This window comes from Diceros bicornis, chromosome 5 (genome assembly GCF_020826845.1).
Source record: "Diceros bicornis minor isolate mBicDic1 chromosome 5, mDicBic1.mat.cur, whole genome shotgun sequence".
Taxonomy (NCBI): domain Eukaryota; kingdom Metazoa; phylum Chordata; class Mammalia; order Perissodactyla; family Rhinocerotidae; genus Diceros; species Diceros bicornis.
In genome coordinates, this window is record NC_080744.1 from 66,741,592 (window position 1) to 66,756,093 (window position 14,502).

At 42.7% G+C, this 14,502-nt stretch overlaps 1 protein-coding gene across 1 annotated transcript in view; it reads right to left on the reverse strand.

The window, feature by feature from the left end:
* Positions 1–14,502, reverse strand: part of NPTN (neuroplastin) — a 68,927-nt gene that overhangs the window by 21,093 nt on the left and 33,332 nt on the right. The window contains exons 2-3 of the mRNA XM_058542031.1: positions 6,829–7,000; positions 3,175–3,269 (exon numbers count right to left, since the gene is read on the reverse strand). Of these exons, the coding sequence (XP_058398014.1) occupies positions 3,175–3,269; positions 6,829–7,000 (267 nt within the window). The remainder of the gene's footprint in view (positions 1–3,174; positions 3,270–6,828; positions 7,001–14,502) is intronic.

Sequence of the window (14,502 nt, forward strand, 5' to 3'; positions counted from 1 at the left end):
TTTTAAATTTAGAAAAGGAAGAAAGGGGAACAGGAAGGGAGTAAGGGTTACAGAAAGGTTGAAGAATTATAGGGATAGAAAATTCAACACCTATTTATTCACAAATGCTCTATGACAAGGTGTGGAGTCTCTGGAAGACACAACCTCTGAAGAGTAAAAAAACAGGGGAAAGGATGCCTCCCCAGAGTTATCTAAGCAGAGCTCCAGAGAGGCCGGGCTCTGAGGCAGAGGTCCCAGTCTAGTCATTGCTGTTTCCTCTCCCCTGGCCAGCCCGACTCCATCTTCTGCCTCCAGCATCTGCTCAGGTCACCTGCCAAATACCTAAGAAATGTAATCCTAAACAGTATCTTCTTGTTTATGCTGTGCCTCATCCTTGTCCTTTGAAAAAAGAGAAAGAAAAAAACCCATATTTCAGATGCAAGGCCTTCCCCATTACATGTAGATACTACCATTCTCAAAATTCCTTTCTTGACAGAGATCTATAGGCTAGGGTAGAAAAGCACCACCACCTCAGGTCTGTTCCCAGACACCTGTCCCTCCCTCTGATTCCTTCAGCCCTCTTTTCTTTTGTACACCATAAGTAACTCAAGATCTGGTAATCTGACATATAAGGCCCAGTCCCTGGCTAGTCTAAGTCCTTCATTCTCCATAGTGCTGAGCCCAAACAACACCCTAGGGAATTTCTAAACTGCAGGAAAAGCCAGATGGGGAAGAAAAGGGCTGAGTGTAAAACAGGTACTAAAGAAATATGTATGTATGGTCTGAATTATATTACCCTGAAATGCCAATTTAGTTAAAACTACAAATAAAGATTCACAGAGACTCCTTTCAGCAGAGGTCACTTACGTTCCCTGAATCCCCTGAATTTCTCTGTTCTAAGTACAACCACCTCTTACCTATTACTCAGCAGATTTTTCAAATCATTATAGCTATAAAAAGATAACTGTCTCCTACCCCACCCTAGAGGCAAATAAAATGGAAATAAAATGAGAGTAGATATGAAAATGCTTTGGGAATAACACACACACACACACACCACTCTAAATCAAGGCAGTTGTCTACCCCACCCACAAGTGAGAGCTAGCTTAAGTGATCCTGGGCCTACGACAAACCTTTTTCAACTTACACAGAAAAAGCCAAATGTTCAGTCTTTACCAGACTAAACTATCTATAACCTGAAAGACATTAAGCATTCAGCTGTTTTCTATCCAGGTGTTAGGGGAGACAGGGAAGAAAGACTAGAATTCCTTATGAATTTTCTTGAGAGACTAACATATCTGTCCCAGTTAGTCACAGAATATGTTTTAGGATTACTAAAATAGAATTCTCTTAAGGTCTACTTCTTTAAAACCAGGATATCACCTCCTGCTCAATCTTCCTCGCAGGGCTGTTGTACAGTAAAAATGCAACAGTGCACAGTACGCACCTTCCCTATGGTTAGATACCATGTAAGAGGTAACTTCCTCTGAAAATACTCCTGCCTGCAGCCTCCTCTTCTCTGCCCCTCCAGACCACTACTTCATATCTGCTAAAGAGAATGGGAGTAAGGTGCCTCTGAGGCCACTGAACCCCACCTTCTCAAGCAGCCAAACCAATGGAAAAACAAGCTCTGTTTTCACTCCTGAAAGTGCTGCTTAGAAATCATTAACTCCAAATCAATACAATTATAGTTAGTCAGGACTTGGAATTGTATGTAATTAATTATCCTTTAGCCTTGGAGAGGACCATTAACTAGACACACCACTTTCCCTCCCACACCTATCCTGTTCCCTCTGCACTTGGACTTTGTGCCAAAGGCTCAGGCTGAAATGTTGCAGGGCCTTAGGTCTCATATGGAGAAGTGAAACGTCTCCCCACGTACCTCAGCTCACCCAGGTGGGGAAAGGCCCTTGGCTGGCTCAGAGAAAATGCTTTCTCACATATTCATCCTCATGTTGAAAAAATGTGGCATTCTTCAGAAACAGAGATAAACCCAGATCTCTCCAAGAAAAGCCACTGAATTAATCAAATCCCAGGTTCTTTGGCCTATATGGACTGTAACCCTGCCACTGTGACTCAACCCCTTCAGTCATTTAGAATTCAATCTGGAAACCAGAGGAGGCACTGGCCGTGCTTCCATCAACTCACAAGTTAGGGCTATGTCACCAAAATACTACTTTCATTTAATAACACGATATAATAGAAACTTTGAATGTTCTAAGCCTTCCTTGAACCTGAATTTTGAGTCTACCAAATATTTTAAGGAAGACTTGAATATCTGCTATAAAGGCCTTTACCATTTCCTAAATTTATCCTTCCAGCTTCTATGGCTCGCCCTATAAATTTCAAGAACAAGTTTGTGCCCCTCCTAAGGAAAATAAAAAGGACTTAAAAAAAAAACAAACCCTCATCTCTTTAGTCTGACCTCAAACGGCAGCCCGGCCTCCCTATGGTCATTGTATAAAATGGAAAAACATGGGCCAGGGAGTCAAGATCCGGGTTCTATGCTAGCTCTGCCACAAACTCACTGTGTGACATAGAGCTAGTGGTTTCACTTTTCTGGGTCTCAGTTGCTTATCTGAAATAACACAGGAAAACTGGGATTAATGATGTTAGGTAGCTCCAATTCTTAAAGTTCTATTCTTTCTTGGAACTTTCAGCTACAGCCTCATCTTTAAGATGCCAATGCACTCTGCGTTTCTATTAAAATTCTAATGAATTATCCACAAGTAATTTATGCACACTGCACACTACACTTTGCCAAATTCTGCTGGCCCACTGGAGAGGCCTATGTAATAATACTTGTAAGGCACTGTTCTAAGAGCTTTACCTAAGGTTGAACCATGTGAAGCTGCCAACATTCAAACACTTTTAACATACAAAAACAGCTGTTTCATACGGTTCAACCTACTGTATTAACTTACTAAATCCTCTTAAGAAATCCATGAAGTAGGTTTTACAAATGAGGAAACAGAAGCACAGAGAAATTAATAACTCGCCACAGTCACACAGCTAGTAAATGATGGGGTTTGGATTTAAACCCAGGCAGCTGAGCTCCTGAGCCTGTGGTCCTAACCATGTTATATTGCCTCCCGTAATGGAAACAAGAAGAGCTTGAAGACTGAGAGTCCAGACCGAGGTTGCGTCTCGGAAGGAGAGTGAGAGGCTCACACTGCAGCCTCTGTTGGGTTGTACCTTTCACTTCAATGGTGGCATTTGCTTTAGGAGCACTGACAAAGTGATATACACAGTGGTATTCGCCTGAATCCTCAGCTCTCGGCTTACTGATCCTGCAGAGATGAGAAGAAAAATCAAGTGAGGAAGCTGGGAACAGTGAAAATATACAATAAAAGGAGAATCAAAGGGGCAACCACGGACCCTGTTCTCCAAACCGTGTCCCTGAATGCAACTCACCTCCTCCTAACTAAAAGCAAAAACCTCCTTCTGTGTATCCCAAAACATAAATGCTTTACTCCTTACTGGGTGCCAGGAATACAAGATAGACTGATACATGGTCCCTAACCTTAAGGTGCTCCAGTCTATTGGGAGAAATAAACTACAAAACAAGTAATCATGGGGCTGGCCCAGTGGTGCAGCAGCAGTTAAGTGCGCACACTCCACTGCGGCGGCCCAGCGTTCACAGGTTCAGATCCTGGGCGCACACCGATGCACCGCTTGTCAAGCCATGCTGTGGTGGCGTCCCATGTAAAGTAGAGGAAGATGGGCACAGATGTTAGCCCAGGGCCAATCTTCCTCAGCAAAAAAAGAGGAGGATTGGCATCGGATGTTAGCTCAGGGCTGATCTTCCTCACAAAAAAAAAAAAAAAAACCAAGTAATCAAAACTGAGGGCTGTATAAAGTACTATAATCTATATTCAGACATAGAGGATGGAGCCATCACTAAAAACTTCTTGCTCACCTGGTAGTTCCAGTAATATAAATAAGAGCAGGAAAAAAAAGGAAACATTTTCTGTGCTTCCCTAAAGACCTTATTTGGGTATCCTGTTCTTCCTACCCTGTATTTTAGTAGCATGCATCTCAGTAAGTCTACTCACTAACAGAACCCAGGGATAGTAAAAAAAAAAAATCTGCCATCAGAGCATCAGCCACAGAGACGCAGCTGAACTTTTAAGGTTTCTAGGTGCAGCTATAACTCCAGGGCCCCTGCCTTGCTCCCGAACCTCATCTCAGCCACTTTCCAGCCCTGCTGGTCTCTCTTCAGTTTTTCAATGTGCTGAGCTTGTCCCTACCTCAGGACCTCGACGCCAGACGTTCCTTTATACAGAATGCTCTTCCACCACTCTTAGCCTGCCTAACTCCGTTTCCGTCCGTCTTGGCTTACATGTCACTTCCTTCCACCCCCAACCTAAGTGCCATCTCCCTCCCGGACATTCTCTCTCGTGCTATAATTCTTCACAGTACGTATCACAACGTGTAATTATATATTTATGTGATTAATTGATGTATGTCCATTTTCCCAACAGACTAAGTTCTATGTGGATAGGCACTGTTTATCTGGTGCACAATTCTATACCCAGCACATAGCATAGTGCCTGGAATATAGTAGAGGAATAAACAGACAAATGACTGAATGAACCTAACTCAGAGTGAATAGCTGTGCACAGATCCAGACCAAGGTAAGCAGAGTGACAGAAAGAACTGTAAGAAGTTTGTATGGCCAGAACAGCACTTCCTCTGAATCCCACAGGGTGATCCCAAAAAGTTGTCTTGACCCTGAGGACCAGGTTCATATCAGCTCAGTGCACTCTGACCTACACACACCCCCTAAACATGTGCAGAAAGGCTGGTGCGGAATTACGGAAAACAGAAAAACAACAGAGCCTCCAGATCAGAGGATAAACGTTACATAGCTCCTGATCTTTTGCTCAGTGGTTAAAATGATACTTGTGATGGTCAAATCTCCACTGCACTAGTTAATGCCTGAGAAAAACTTCTAACCTCAACCACCGATTGGCCCAACACATTTATCTATCTTACTGTTCATCCCCAAAAAGAAACACGGCTTGAGAGACTATGGATGAGGAGGGACACAGCCCATCCTCAGGACTGTCTCAGCATATCCATGGCAGCACAATATTCTAAGAGTAGCAGTCAAGAGTCTTCTCAATTTGACACAAGTGCCTCTTCTTAAATCAATATGCTCCCAATAGGAAAACAGACAAAGTCAGCTGCTCTTAGCAAATGTTCCAGAGTTTGAAGAGGCAGCAGCAGTTATATCTTCAGGGCTTAGACTGACTCTAAGTTCCTTGAGAAGACTTGGAAAGATGACTACCAAGCTTGAGGCCATGTCTATGGGCTCAAATCTCCCCACAACATTCCCTAGCTATTGACTAGCTATTGAGAAGCAACTGAAGCAAATGGAAAATGTCCCCTACAGGCTAAGCAGAAGCAGGGTCTGAGACTGGCTCCATGGCTGACTTACTAGGTGGCCCAAGGGACTCATCAGTTGTTATTCCACAAAATGTGGGAGAACACAGATTCCCTGAAAAACTCTGACAATGCAGAACACCTCTGGAGAGCTTCAAATAAGCTGAGAGAAAAAGAGAAGAGGCATTTTATAAAGTCAGGCTCAGACTTTATAAAGTTATAATTCAAAGCTTTGTAGGTAACACAGTATAAGACCCAAGAGAAACATGATTGGATGTCTGGTACCTTGAAAGAGGTAGTATAAAAAACCAAACTTGTAAAACTAATGGACAGACTAAGAATAAATGCCTTTTACTTCACCAAACATCTCTATTTGATTAACCTTTTCTAAACTATGAGGATATAGCTGAGGCTCTATTTCCAATTTTATATCAGAAGAAACTACTTTGGAGACAAATTAACTTGCCACTAAATGGGATAGTACAGCAGAAAAAAAACAATGACCTACATTCTAGCAAGTCAGAAGACCTGGAACCTAGCCTTGCTTCTGAAACTTATTAGATACAGTATTTGGCCATGAAAGCAGTCAAAAGTTATAACTCTTTGAGTCTTAACTTCCTTACCCCAAAAAAGGAGGAGGATCCACAAAGTTAATGTGGATCAATTAAATAAGGGGTATGAAAAGATCTCAATTCTGCAAAATAATGCAGAATGTCCTTGCTACTACTGGGTACACAGGTTTTCTTGGTCTCACTCCAATGCACAATTTCTTTGTACTGCATCGTCCTGCCAAGCAGCATTAGCTGATCCTCTTCCAGATCAGTTTTCAACCAGGAACAAACTATTCCGAAAGGTGAGACGTCAGGTGTTCTAGGTATTCAAAAAAAGCACCAAATCTTTAGGTTCCAGGTAACTTCAGCCAGCAAATATCCCACTTTCATCAAAGGATATTTCCAGGCTACTATCCTTATTCTAGATCACTAAAGAGCCCTGTATCAGGTCCTGATCAGGTTATGGTCACATTAAACACTTCTAAAAGGTAATTCACTAGGAAATCTACCCAGTGGAAAGATCACTTAGGGTGATCTTGCTCTAAGAGTCCTAAAGCAGATTTCAATCTGATTCTTCAAACCACTGGATTAAGTCAAAAGACCTGCATTCTGACTTTTCTAATGACAAGCATTATTACCCTGAGCAAATGACTCCCTATGCCCTCAGTTTCTCTCTTACCATAGTGAGGGGATCATCTATGGCTTCCAAACTTGGCTGCTCATGAGAATCATTTAGGAATATTTTATAAAGATTCCTGGGCCTCACTCCAGATATACTGGATTAGATTCTACAGAAGAGGACCATATACATCTCATGTCTCTCCCACATAGCAAAATTATGGATTATGAATGTCAAGTAAGCTCAGCCATGCTGCCTCCCATCTTACCAGGAGCTGCTAAGCCCTCTCACCTGTATTCCATGTTGCTGGCATTCTTACGAGTGGCAGTCAGTTCTACTCCATTCTTTGTCCAGTAGCTGTATGTAAGGGTGTGAGAGCTGGAGGTAAGGTTACACTGCAGGGTGACGGGGAGAGCAGAGCTTTCTCGAATAATGACCTCTTCACTCGTGATAATCCTTGGCTCTGTAATAAGAGTGCACAATGATAGGGAGCCATAGCCTTCCATTTTCTGCAGCCCTGGCCTGAGAGTTGGATGGGGTAGGATGGGGAGACTAGAAGAGGGAGGGCAGACAGGACCACATGAGGAATTTCACTTTACCACTTTGGAGGAAGTCAAGAAAGGAAAAACAATGATTATAAGCAAATGACCACTAGCACAGACAATAGCCTGATGACCAGTAGGCCTAGACGTGAAAAGAATGGGAGTATTACGGGTGCTTGTACTGGCAACAATCCACTTACGCTTCTGAATACCACCGTTTTATGATATAAGAACCACCAACCAATTCGGCTTCAATTAGAAAACCAGGGTCCACCTTGCAGTTCTGAAGACAGAGGCAGTATCATTTATATAACTAATAAACTCCTTATGGAGTCACTAGGACTTGGAACAGTAATAGCTATAATTATAATACATGTATGGCTTTTCCCACATTTAAATCTGAAAAACCTACGGCAAACCAGCCATGGCCATTAATTATGCAGAAAAACACAGTGTAGATCCTAAAAGCAAATTTCCTGTTGAAAATCTATTGCATTTTCCAAATTTTCCCGAGGGAAAATTCTTAAGGAACCATCAGTTCTTCTCTCCGGCCCATATTTATTCCCTAAATAAGATTTTTTTCCCAAATTGCACTTTAAAACACATTTCATTCTGAGATGATATAATTATAACTAGAATGTAATATGTGTTGGTATCACGGGCTCCTAAAATTTTAGAGCTGAAAGGCCCTTAGAGTTCACTGAATCCCACTCTTTAAGAGCTAGAAAGGTTAAAATGACTTGTGCAAGGCCATAATTATTATCAGTGACAAAGATGGGCCTAGAAAAAACATCTGACTAAATTCTCTATCCCTGCCCACCCCCCACAACCCCAAAACACTCACCACATACCTTCCACCCACCCTAGGGCAAGTAATATACTTAAATCTTCTGGTTCTATCCTGGGCTTACATAACCTGGGATCACTAGTTTAGCATTTACAAAAATAACCTATTTGAGTCAAATATTATAACACATTGAGCAGAAATTTTTTAAGGCACACACTATCATTTCTGGATGGTTTATCCTTACAGCACTTTGAATTCCATCACTATATTAAAGTCAAGATGTTTCTGTTTGTTATCTTTTGTTGTTATTTTTATTGTTATTATTTATCTTTAATCTTTTCCCAGGCTTAGTTCTTTTTCTACTTTTGGTCAAACATTTTCATGTGAAGTCTAAACTAGCCATCTTTTTCCATCCACAATTAGAGGTATCTGCTTTTATTTTTTTTCCAATTCTTTCTCAGAAATCCTTGACTGACTTCCCATTTCCCTGCACCTGGCCACTTCCTGTCTACACTCTGTGCAGCTCCCTGACACCATTTTATGCAGTATAGTGCTCTTAACTCTTGCAGACAGAACTCCCTCCCTCCACTAGAACTAAGCCATGTTCATTGTGCAGGGAGGAGGGAGAGGATGGAGAAGTCATGGGACATTCAAAAAAAGTAATGCCCAGGGACCTCCTGATCAATGTTACATTTCTAACTGTAGAGCTCATATCATCAAAGAAACTTGTGATAAATAAAGCAAATCCTCAAGTCTGCTCAATTAAATTGGTTCTCACTATTTTCCAACTCTGGCAAAAGGATAATGGTTATCTTCTTCCATTCAGCACTGGTCCTTATCGGTAACATCAAACAGGGTCTCTAATACAGATAATGGAGGCATAGCAGCCACTAAGACAGAAGCAGATGCATGTAAACACGTTAGTGCAGTGGTGTCCCATGGTTTCCAAAACACACTGGACAGAAGCCAAATCCCTGGGCCTTTAGTCGAGCAGAACGGCTGCAAACCCTGCAATGGAAGGCGCACACATACCATCAGCAGAAAGCATCACAATTCCAAGAAAAATCAAAACCAAGCAAAAACAAAAGAGAAAAAGAGAGAACCAGTACTTCACAGAAATTAAAAAATATAAAGGCAACATTAAAACCCAAACACACTTTTAGGTTTTTACTGAATTTTTATTATCCAATTTCATTTTCTGTCCCATTTGGGACTCTCCTTCTGGGTTCTTCCTCTCAGACTGCACTGAGAAAGGGTGAATTCGGAGAATGATGAGGCCAAGAGCTTCCCGATGTTTAAATACAAGGAGGCCAAAGTAAAGGCTACTCTTACCTGTGGCGAAGCAAATGACCACTGCAGCTCAGGGAGATTAAGAAGTTGATGAAGGCAACCTGGTAGACTTTCTGCCAAGAATTCTTGGAAGGCAAAGGAAAACACTTTTTCCCTTAAGTGTTAAAGATCCAGGAGAGAGCTGGGAGCAAGTGGATAATTTAAATAGGTTTAAATATGATTCTGCACGACAGGAGGGTTGTGGGGTGGGGTAACCTCCCTCCTATGATTGCTATATATGGAAACCGGTGCTAGACCAAGCTCCTTGGCCACGGTACCACATCTGCATTCTGCACCACGATGAAGGTGGGGCTTTTATTTCTGTGGCCAAGCATTTCCCATGAAAGTCCAAGAGAGATGAACATTTAGGAGAAGTTCAAAAATTTTACCTGCCACTGACTCTCTTTAGAAGCAGTGGGTAGGAGATCCTTACCCTAGCCACCTTTCATATGTAGAACATGCTATGGCCAGAGAGATACCCTAAAAACTGGGCACATTTCTCTCCCTGTCTTACATTACTCAAGGGGCTTTGGGGAAAAGTACTGCCTGGAGGTCATTCTTAGATAGAAGATTTCAACCTCCCCCTGGAGGCAAATGTCCTTGGGGATGCTGAAATCATAAAACAATCCAATTACAGTGGAATTCAGGGTGTTTAAAAAAAGCAACAGCAGCCTGGCTCTCTGAAACAGTTAACTAGGGTTTAACTGACTGATAGGGAAGTCTGGGGAGAGAGTGAACTAGGCAGGGTCTGGTTCAACCACATGCAGACATCCCTAAGTTAGGAAGCTTATTTCCAAGTAAACTAGGGGAATGCTATGTACTTTGGGATTAGTAGGTAGGTACCCCAAAGCCTCATCTTCTTCTAGCCCCAAGGCATGACCTTTTAACTATGAGACTACTTGAGTCAGGCTCCTGGAAGTACAAGTACCAAATGCCCAGCCCAGTCCATGCCTATAAACTTCTGCAGACCTTTGTGGCCACCGGGTAATTCTGCTTTTATAAGGAAAGGAGCAAGGGGAGAAGGAGGAGGAGGCGTGCAAGGGAAAAAATTGTTAAATAAAAGAAAAATCGCTGGGTTAATGTTCCCCATTTTCACATAGACAAGGTTTTCTTTTCCCCTTTCCAGAAGCAGGTTCTCTGATTCAACAGTGCCAACTGCAGCAGCCTCTCCTATCTCTCCTCTAAGGCCTCTTTTCTTCATAGGCATCTTCTGAGTTACTATAAAGAACGGCCCATTAATTTGTTATTTTCCATATAAGTATATAGATTAGGGGCCCATGTCATACTACCTTCTGGGTTATTACCAAATTCCTCATAAATATATTTTACTATTTTTATTTTTACTTACTCTAAATCAATCAGTTCTTTAAGCCAGAACTGGCTATAGGTCTCTTACTGAGTCCTTGAAGAGAAAGTGAAAAACCCAGAGGATCTTTCCATTAAATAGTGAATGCTTCCTCACTTATAATCAGGTGAGATGTGGGCTAGACTTCTTCCTGGCCAGGAGCACTGGCTCTATGGTGGCTTCTCCCTCCCTGTCTTTCCCACCATACATGTAGAAAGACACTTTCAAGGAAGAGAGGTGGCCACAAAGCCCCTGTGTCTGATATGTTACTTGTACCTGCTACAACAGATGAAGGGAAGGATTCGGAACCAGCTGCTCAGCTCACCCTAATCACTCAGAGGAACAGGGTTGGAATTTAGTTGCCTCTTCTTTCAACATACAAGAAAAGGTGAGTGTGAATGCCTTCCAAATATTTCTGGGGTTGCCAGCCTCTAGGATGAGGAGCACTGTGCCAGCAGTCAGTCATCAGAGTCAAACTGTCTGTGAACAGGAATCAGATGCAACTCTAACTTCAAAACAGCGTGATGGGGTTTTAAAAACATACTTTGCAGCTTAGTGTCACCTGGCTTCTAACAGCAAGACATATGGAGGAATCTCAGGCTGCTGCTTTTAAGAGAAAAGGAGACTAGATGGGCAGGACCAGTGGGGAGTGTACTGCTGCAGTGGAGAGCTGTTATCAGAGAAGCACATGCCACTGTTTTAGAAAAGAAAAAGAGCTGGAACTATGGAAATATCCAAGCTTACATGCCACCCAACAACCAAAACACACCACCACACCGCACCCATGGCAACATTCCCATCACAGAACAGGATGACACCAAGTCACAGTGAGGGAAGAGGCTGGGCAGACACGAACTTAAAACCATAGAGGTGAAGGCAGCTACTCAGAGAGCTTCAAACAGATAAACATAAGAAATAAAAAGTAGTTAGATTGGGGAGAGAAACAAAAATAGAAAGGCACCAGAGAATAAATCAGCAAAAGGATAGCAGGAAACCTACTACAAAATTAAAGGGGAGGGAAAGAAACAATTCATCACTATCCTGGTTTGACTGCCTGGTTTTGTGAGTTTTAAGAGTTTTTTTTTTTAGCCTCTCCAGTTCTCCCTCCCCGCCTCTTCCCAATGCAGATGGATTTTAGACAGTCATGGATTTCCCCAAGTTCTTTGTTCCTGAGGAGAAAGACACAGAGAAGGGTTGGGGATAAGGGAGGTAGAGAGGATGGCAAAGAAAAAAAAAAAAAAGTTGCCACAGATGTTTTCGTACACTACAACCAGAAGGGTCGTGGGTTTGAGAAAACGAAGACAAGGGGTGGGGTGAGTGATCATACTAGGGAAGAGGGAAAGGAAGCAGACGGGAAGGGTCAGCGGGCCACCTCTAACGACTACAGTACTACTACTGTAGGGTGCTGGACTCACTCTGAAGGACGCTTATGGTGGCCTGGGCTCGAATCCATGTTATGGAGGGGTTTTGCCTCAAGTCATTCCTCTTGGGGTCGTTGCTGGCCCTGCACTCGTAAGTCCCAGAGTCCTCCAAGGTGAGCCGGGTTATTCTCAGCACACTCACGCCGTTTGACCCGTAGGCGGTGTTTACGGTGACACGGCGCTTCCGAGCACCGTCCCACAGCTGTCTGAAAGACTCTGCCCGGTTGACTTCTGCGTACCACCACTGGATCTCTGGCGTGGGGCTCCCGACCACGTCACAGTACAGCTCAAAGGCGTCCCCAGTGAGCTTAGTTTCTGACATGGGCGACTTGACAAACCCAGCTAGAGGGAGGGGGAGCAGGAATGCAGTGACAGGCCATTCAGAAAAAAAAGAATCAACAGGTGTTAATAGTAATTTAAAGAAAAGAAAAGAAAAAAGCAAATGAGTTGCAAAGAACAAAAAGGATTCATTTTTAAACTATAAAGAGACAGTACATAGCATTTCATACAAGCTTTTAGAAGAAGAACCACCCTGGGAAGCTTATGAAGCAAAGGCAGGCTAATTACAAGCTGGGGCAGCCCAGGTGCTGGCCAGGCAGAAGCAAGCCCACTGGAAAGCGTTTTAGCAATGGGCCCAGCTGGTCAAAATGAGAAAGCCTCAGGTCTTGAGGAAGAGTCTCTTTCCTTAGAGCACAAACCATTACCTTTTCAAACTCAAAGCAAGTGATGAAAGATAACCAGAAGTGGCAGTAGGTTTATATGCCAAGTCAGGATCTCTCTTTCGGATGGATGAACACTTTGTTAGAGATGCAGTGTCTTTTGTGGGCCTCAACAAGAAGTATTAATGGACCTACTGACGCCTTCTCTTGGGAGTCAGAGTCCAAATTTCAACTGAAACGGTAGCCAATTTCTCTCTCATGGAGGAGTCTATCCTGAGTTCAGGTTAGACTTTCTCCACATCCTACTCTTCCCTAGGCCTACAGCAAACAACCCACCCAGTTGTCTGTGATTAGGCAGCCTCTACCTGAATGCAGACCCTCAGGCACAGGAAAACAAGACAGTCTGTACTTTAGAGTGAGAAATACTATGGGGGTCAGCTCAAGAGTGGAACCAACAGTAACAGCAACCCAATTCATTGCCAGTGAATGGAGGGACTATGCCCTTCATAATTCCCTAAGTCCATACAACTAGAAAAATCTCCTGAAAAGTCAGTCTTAAAAATAACCATGGTACTTGACAGGCTCTTTTTACACAGCCTAGTTGCTTGGCTCCTAGAAGCCAGCTCAAAAAGAATGAGAAATGTATAATGATGAATTAAATTAAACTCTATGGTGGAGGCTAGGCCTCAACAACATTGCCAGGCACTGCCCAGGAACTAAAAGTTGATGCCTACTTCCACTTGTCCATAATTTGCTTGAGGTTACAATTCTGTAAGACAAGGTGGCAATGGCAGAAAGAGAGTTAAAAAAAAAAAAAAAAAAATCCAGGCTTACGTGAAGAACTTGGAGTGGGGCCCATATAAGACTAAATCACAGTGCAAGCATACTCTCTCTCACCCATTTACTGCACCTAGGGTTCCGTTCAGCATTTCTACCAATTCAGGCAGTGTCCTAAGGTATAAGGCAAGAAGCTAAAAGATGGTACTCTGAGTGGCTGGGCAGTTTCTCTTGGGACCAGGCCAGCTCCTCCGCAGTGAGCAGAGAGCGGGGCCAGGATCTAGTAACATCATAGATTGAGAACATTCCAGAGGAGAGGTATGAATTAAATGGAACAATTTTACTACAGTCCAGATGCCAAGGATGTAATGGGGCTGGCTGAAAATGGAGGCTGCTAAGTGGAAAATTTTCTGTTTCTATCCATAGCAGTATTTGCCTTTGGAGATAAACTCCATCCCATGGACCCAGAACCCTAAGGGAGATACTATACTTACTCAAGTAGAGGTCAAGACCTCCAAATTCATACTAGACTTTCAATTCATAAAACATTCAGAATCTGGGGAGGATAGGAATGCAGCAATTAACAGCCTTAGACTAAACGTTCTGCCTTGAAAATGCCAGTCTAAACTACCTCTGCAGATCCAGTGTCAGTTCCTTGTAAGGAACTATCTATCAGAGACCCCAAGAAACCAAAAAGATGTCATTCTCAGATGCCAGGGAAATTTCAGAATTCCAAAAAGGAGATACAAAGCTCCTGCACGAATTGCTGAGCTCACCTGCAGATAAAATGGTATCCAAGGAGCCATGTCATAATCTCACAAACTTCCACCTGCCCACCTGTCAAAGTCAATGCCCACTAATATAGAGGGAGAGGTAAAGGGAGCTGGTTTCATTCATTTTACTACTGGTTCAGTCAACAGAGAAAACTGGTTATCAGTAAATCCCTGGAGAGCAGTAAAGAGTATTACTCTGTTTTAATTATATTCTTGATCATTAACTGGAAATCACCAATGCTCTTATTCTCACATTCTCTGTGAACTGGGGGAGTTTTATGTCCTCTCAAATGCTGTGATTATGTACTTGATTATGCTCTAGAAATCTGTTA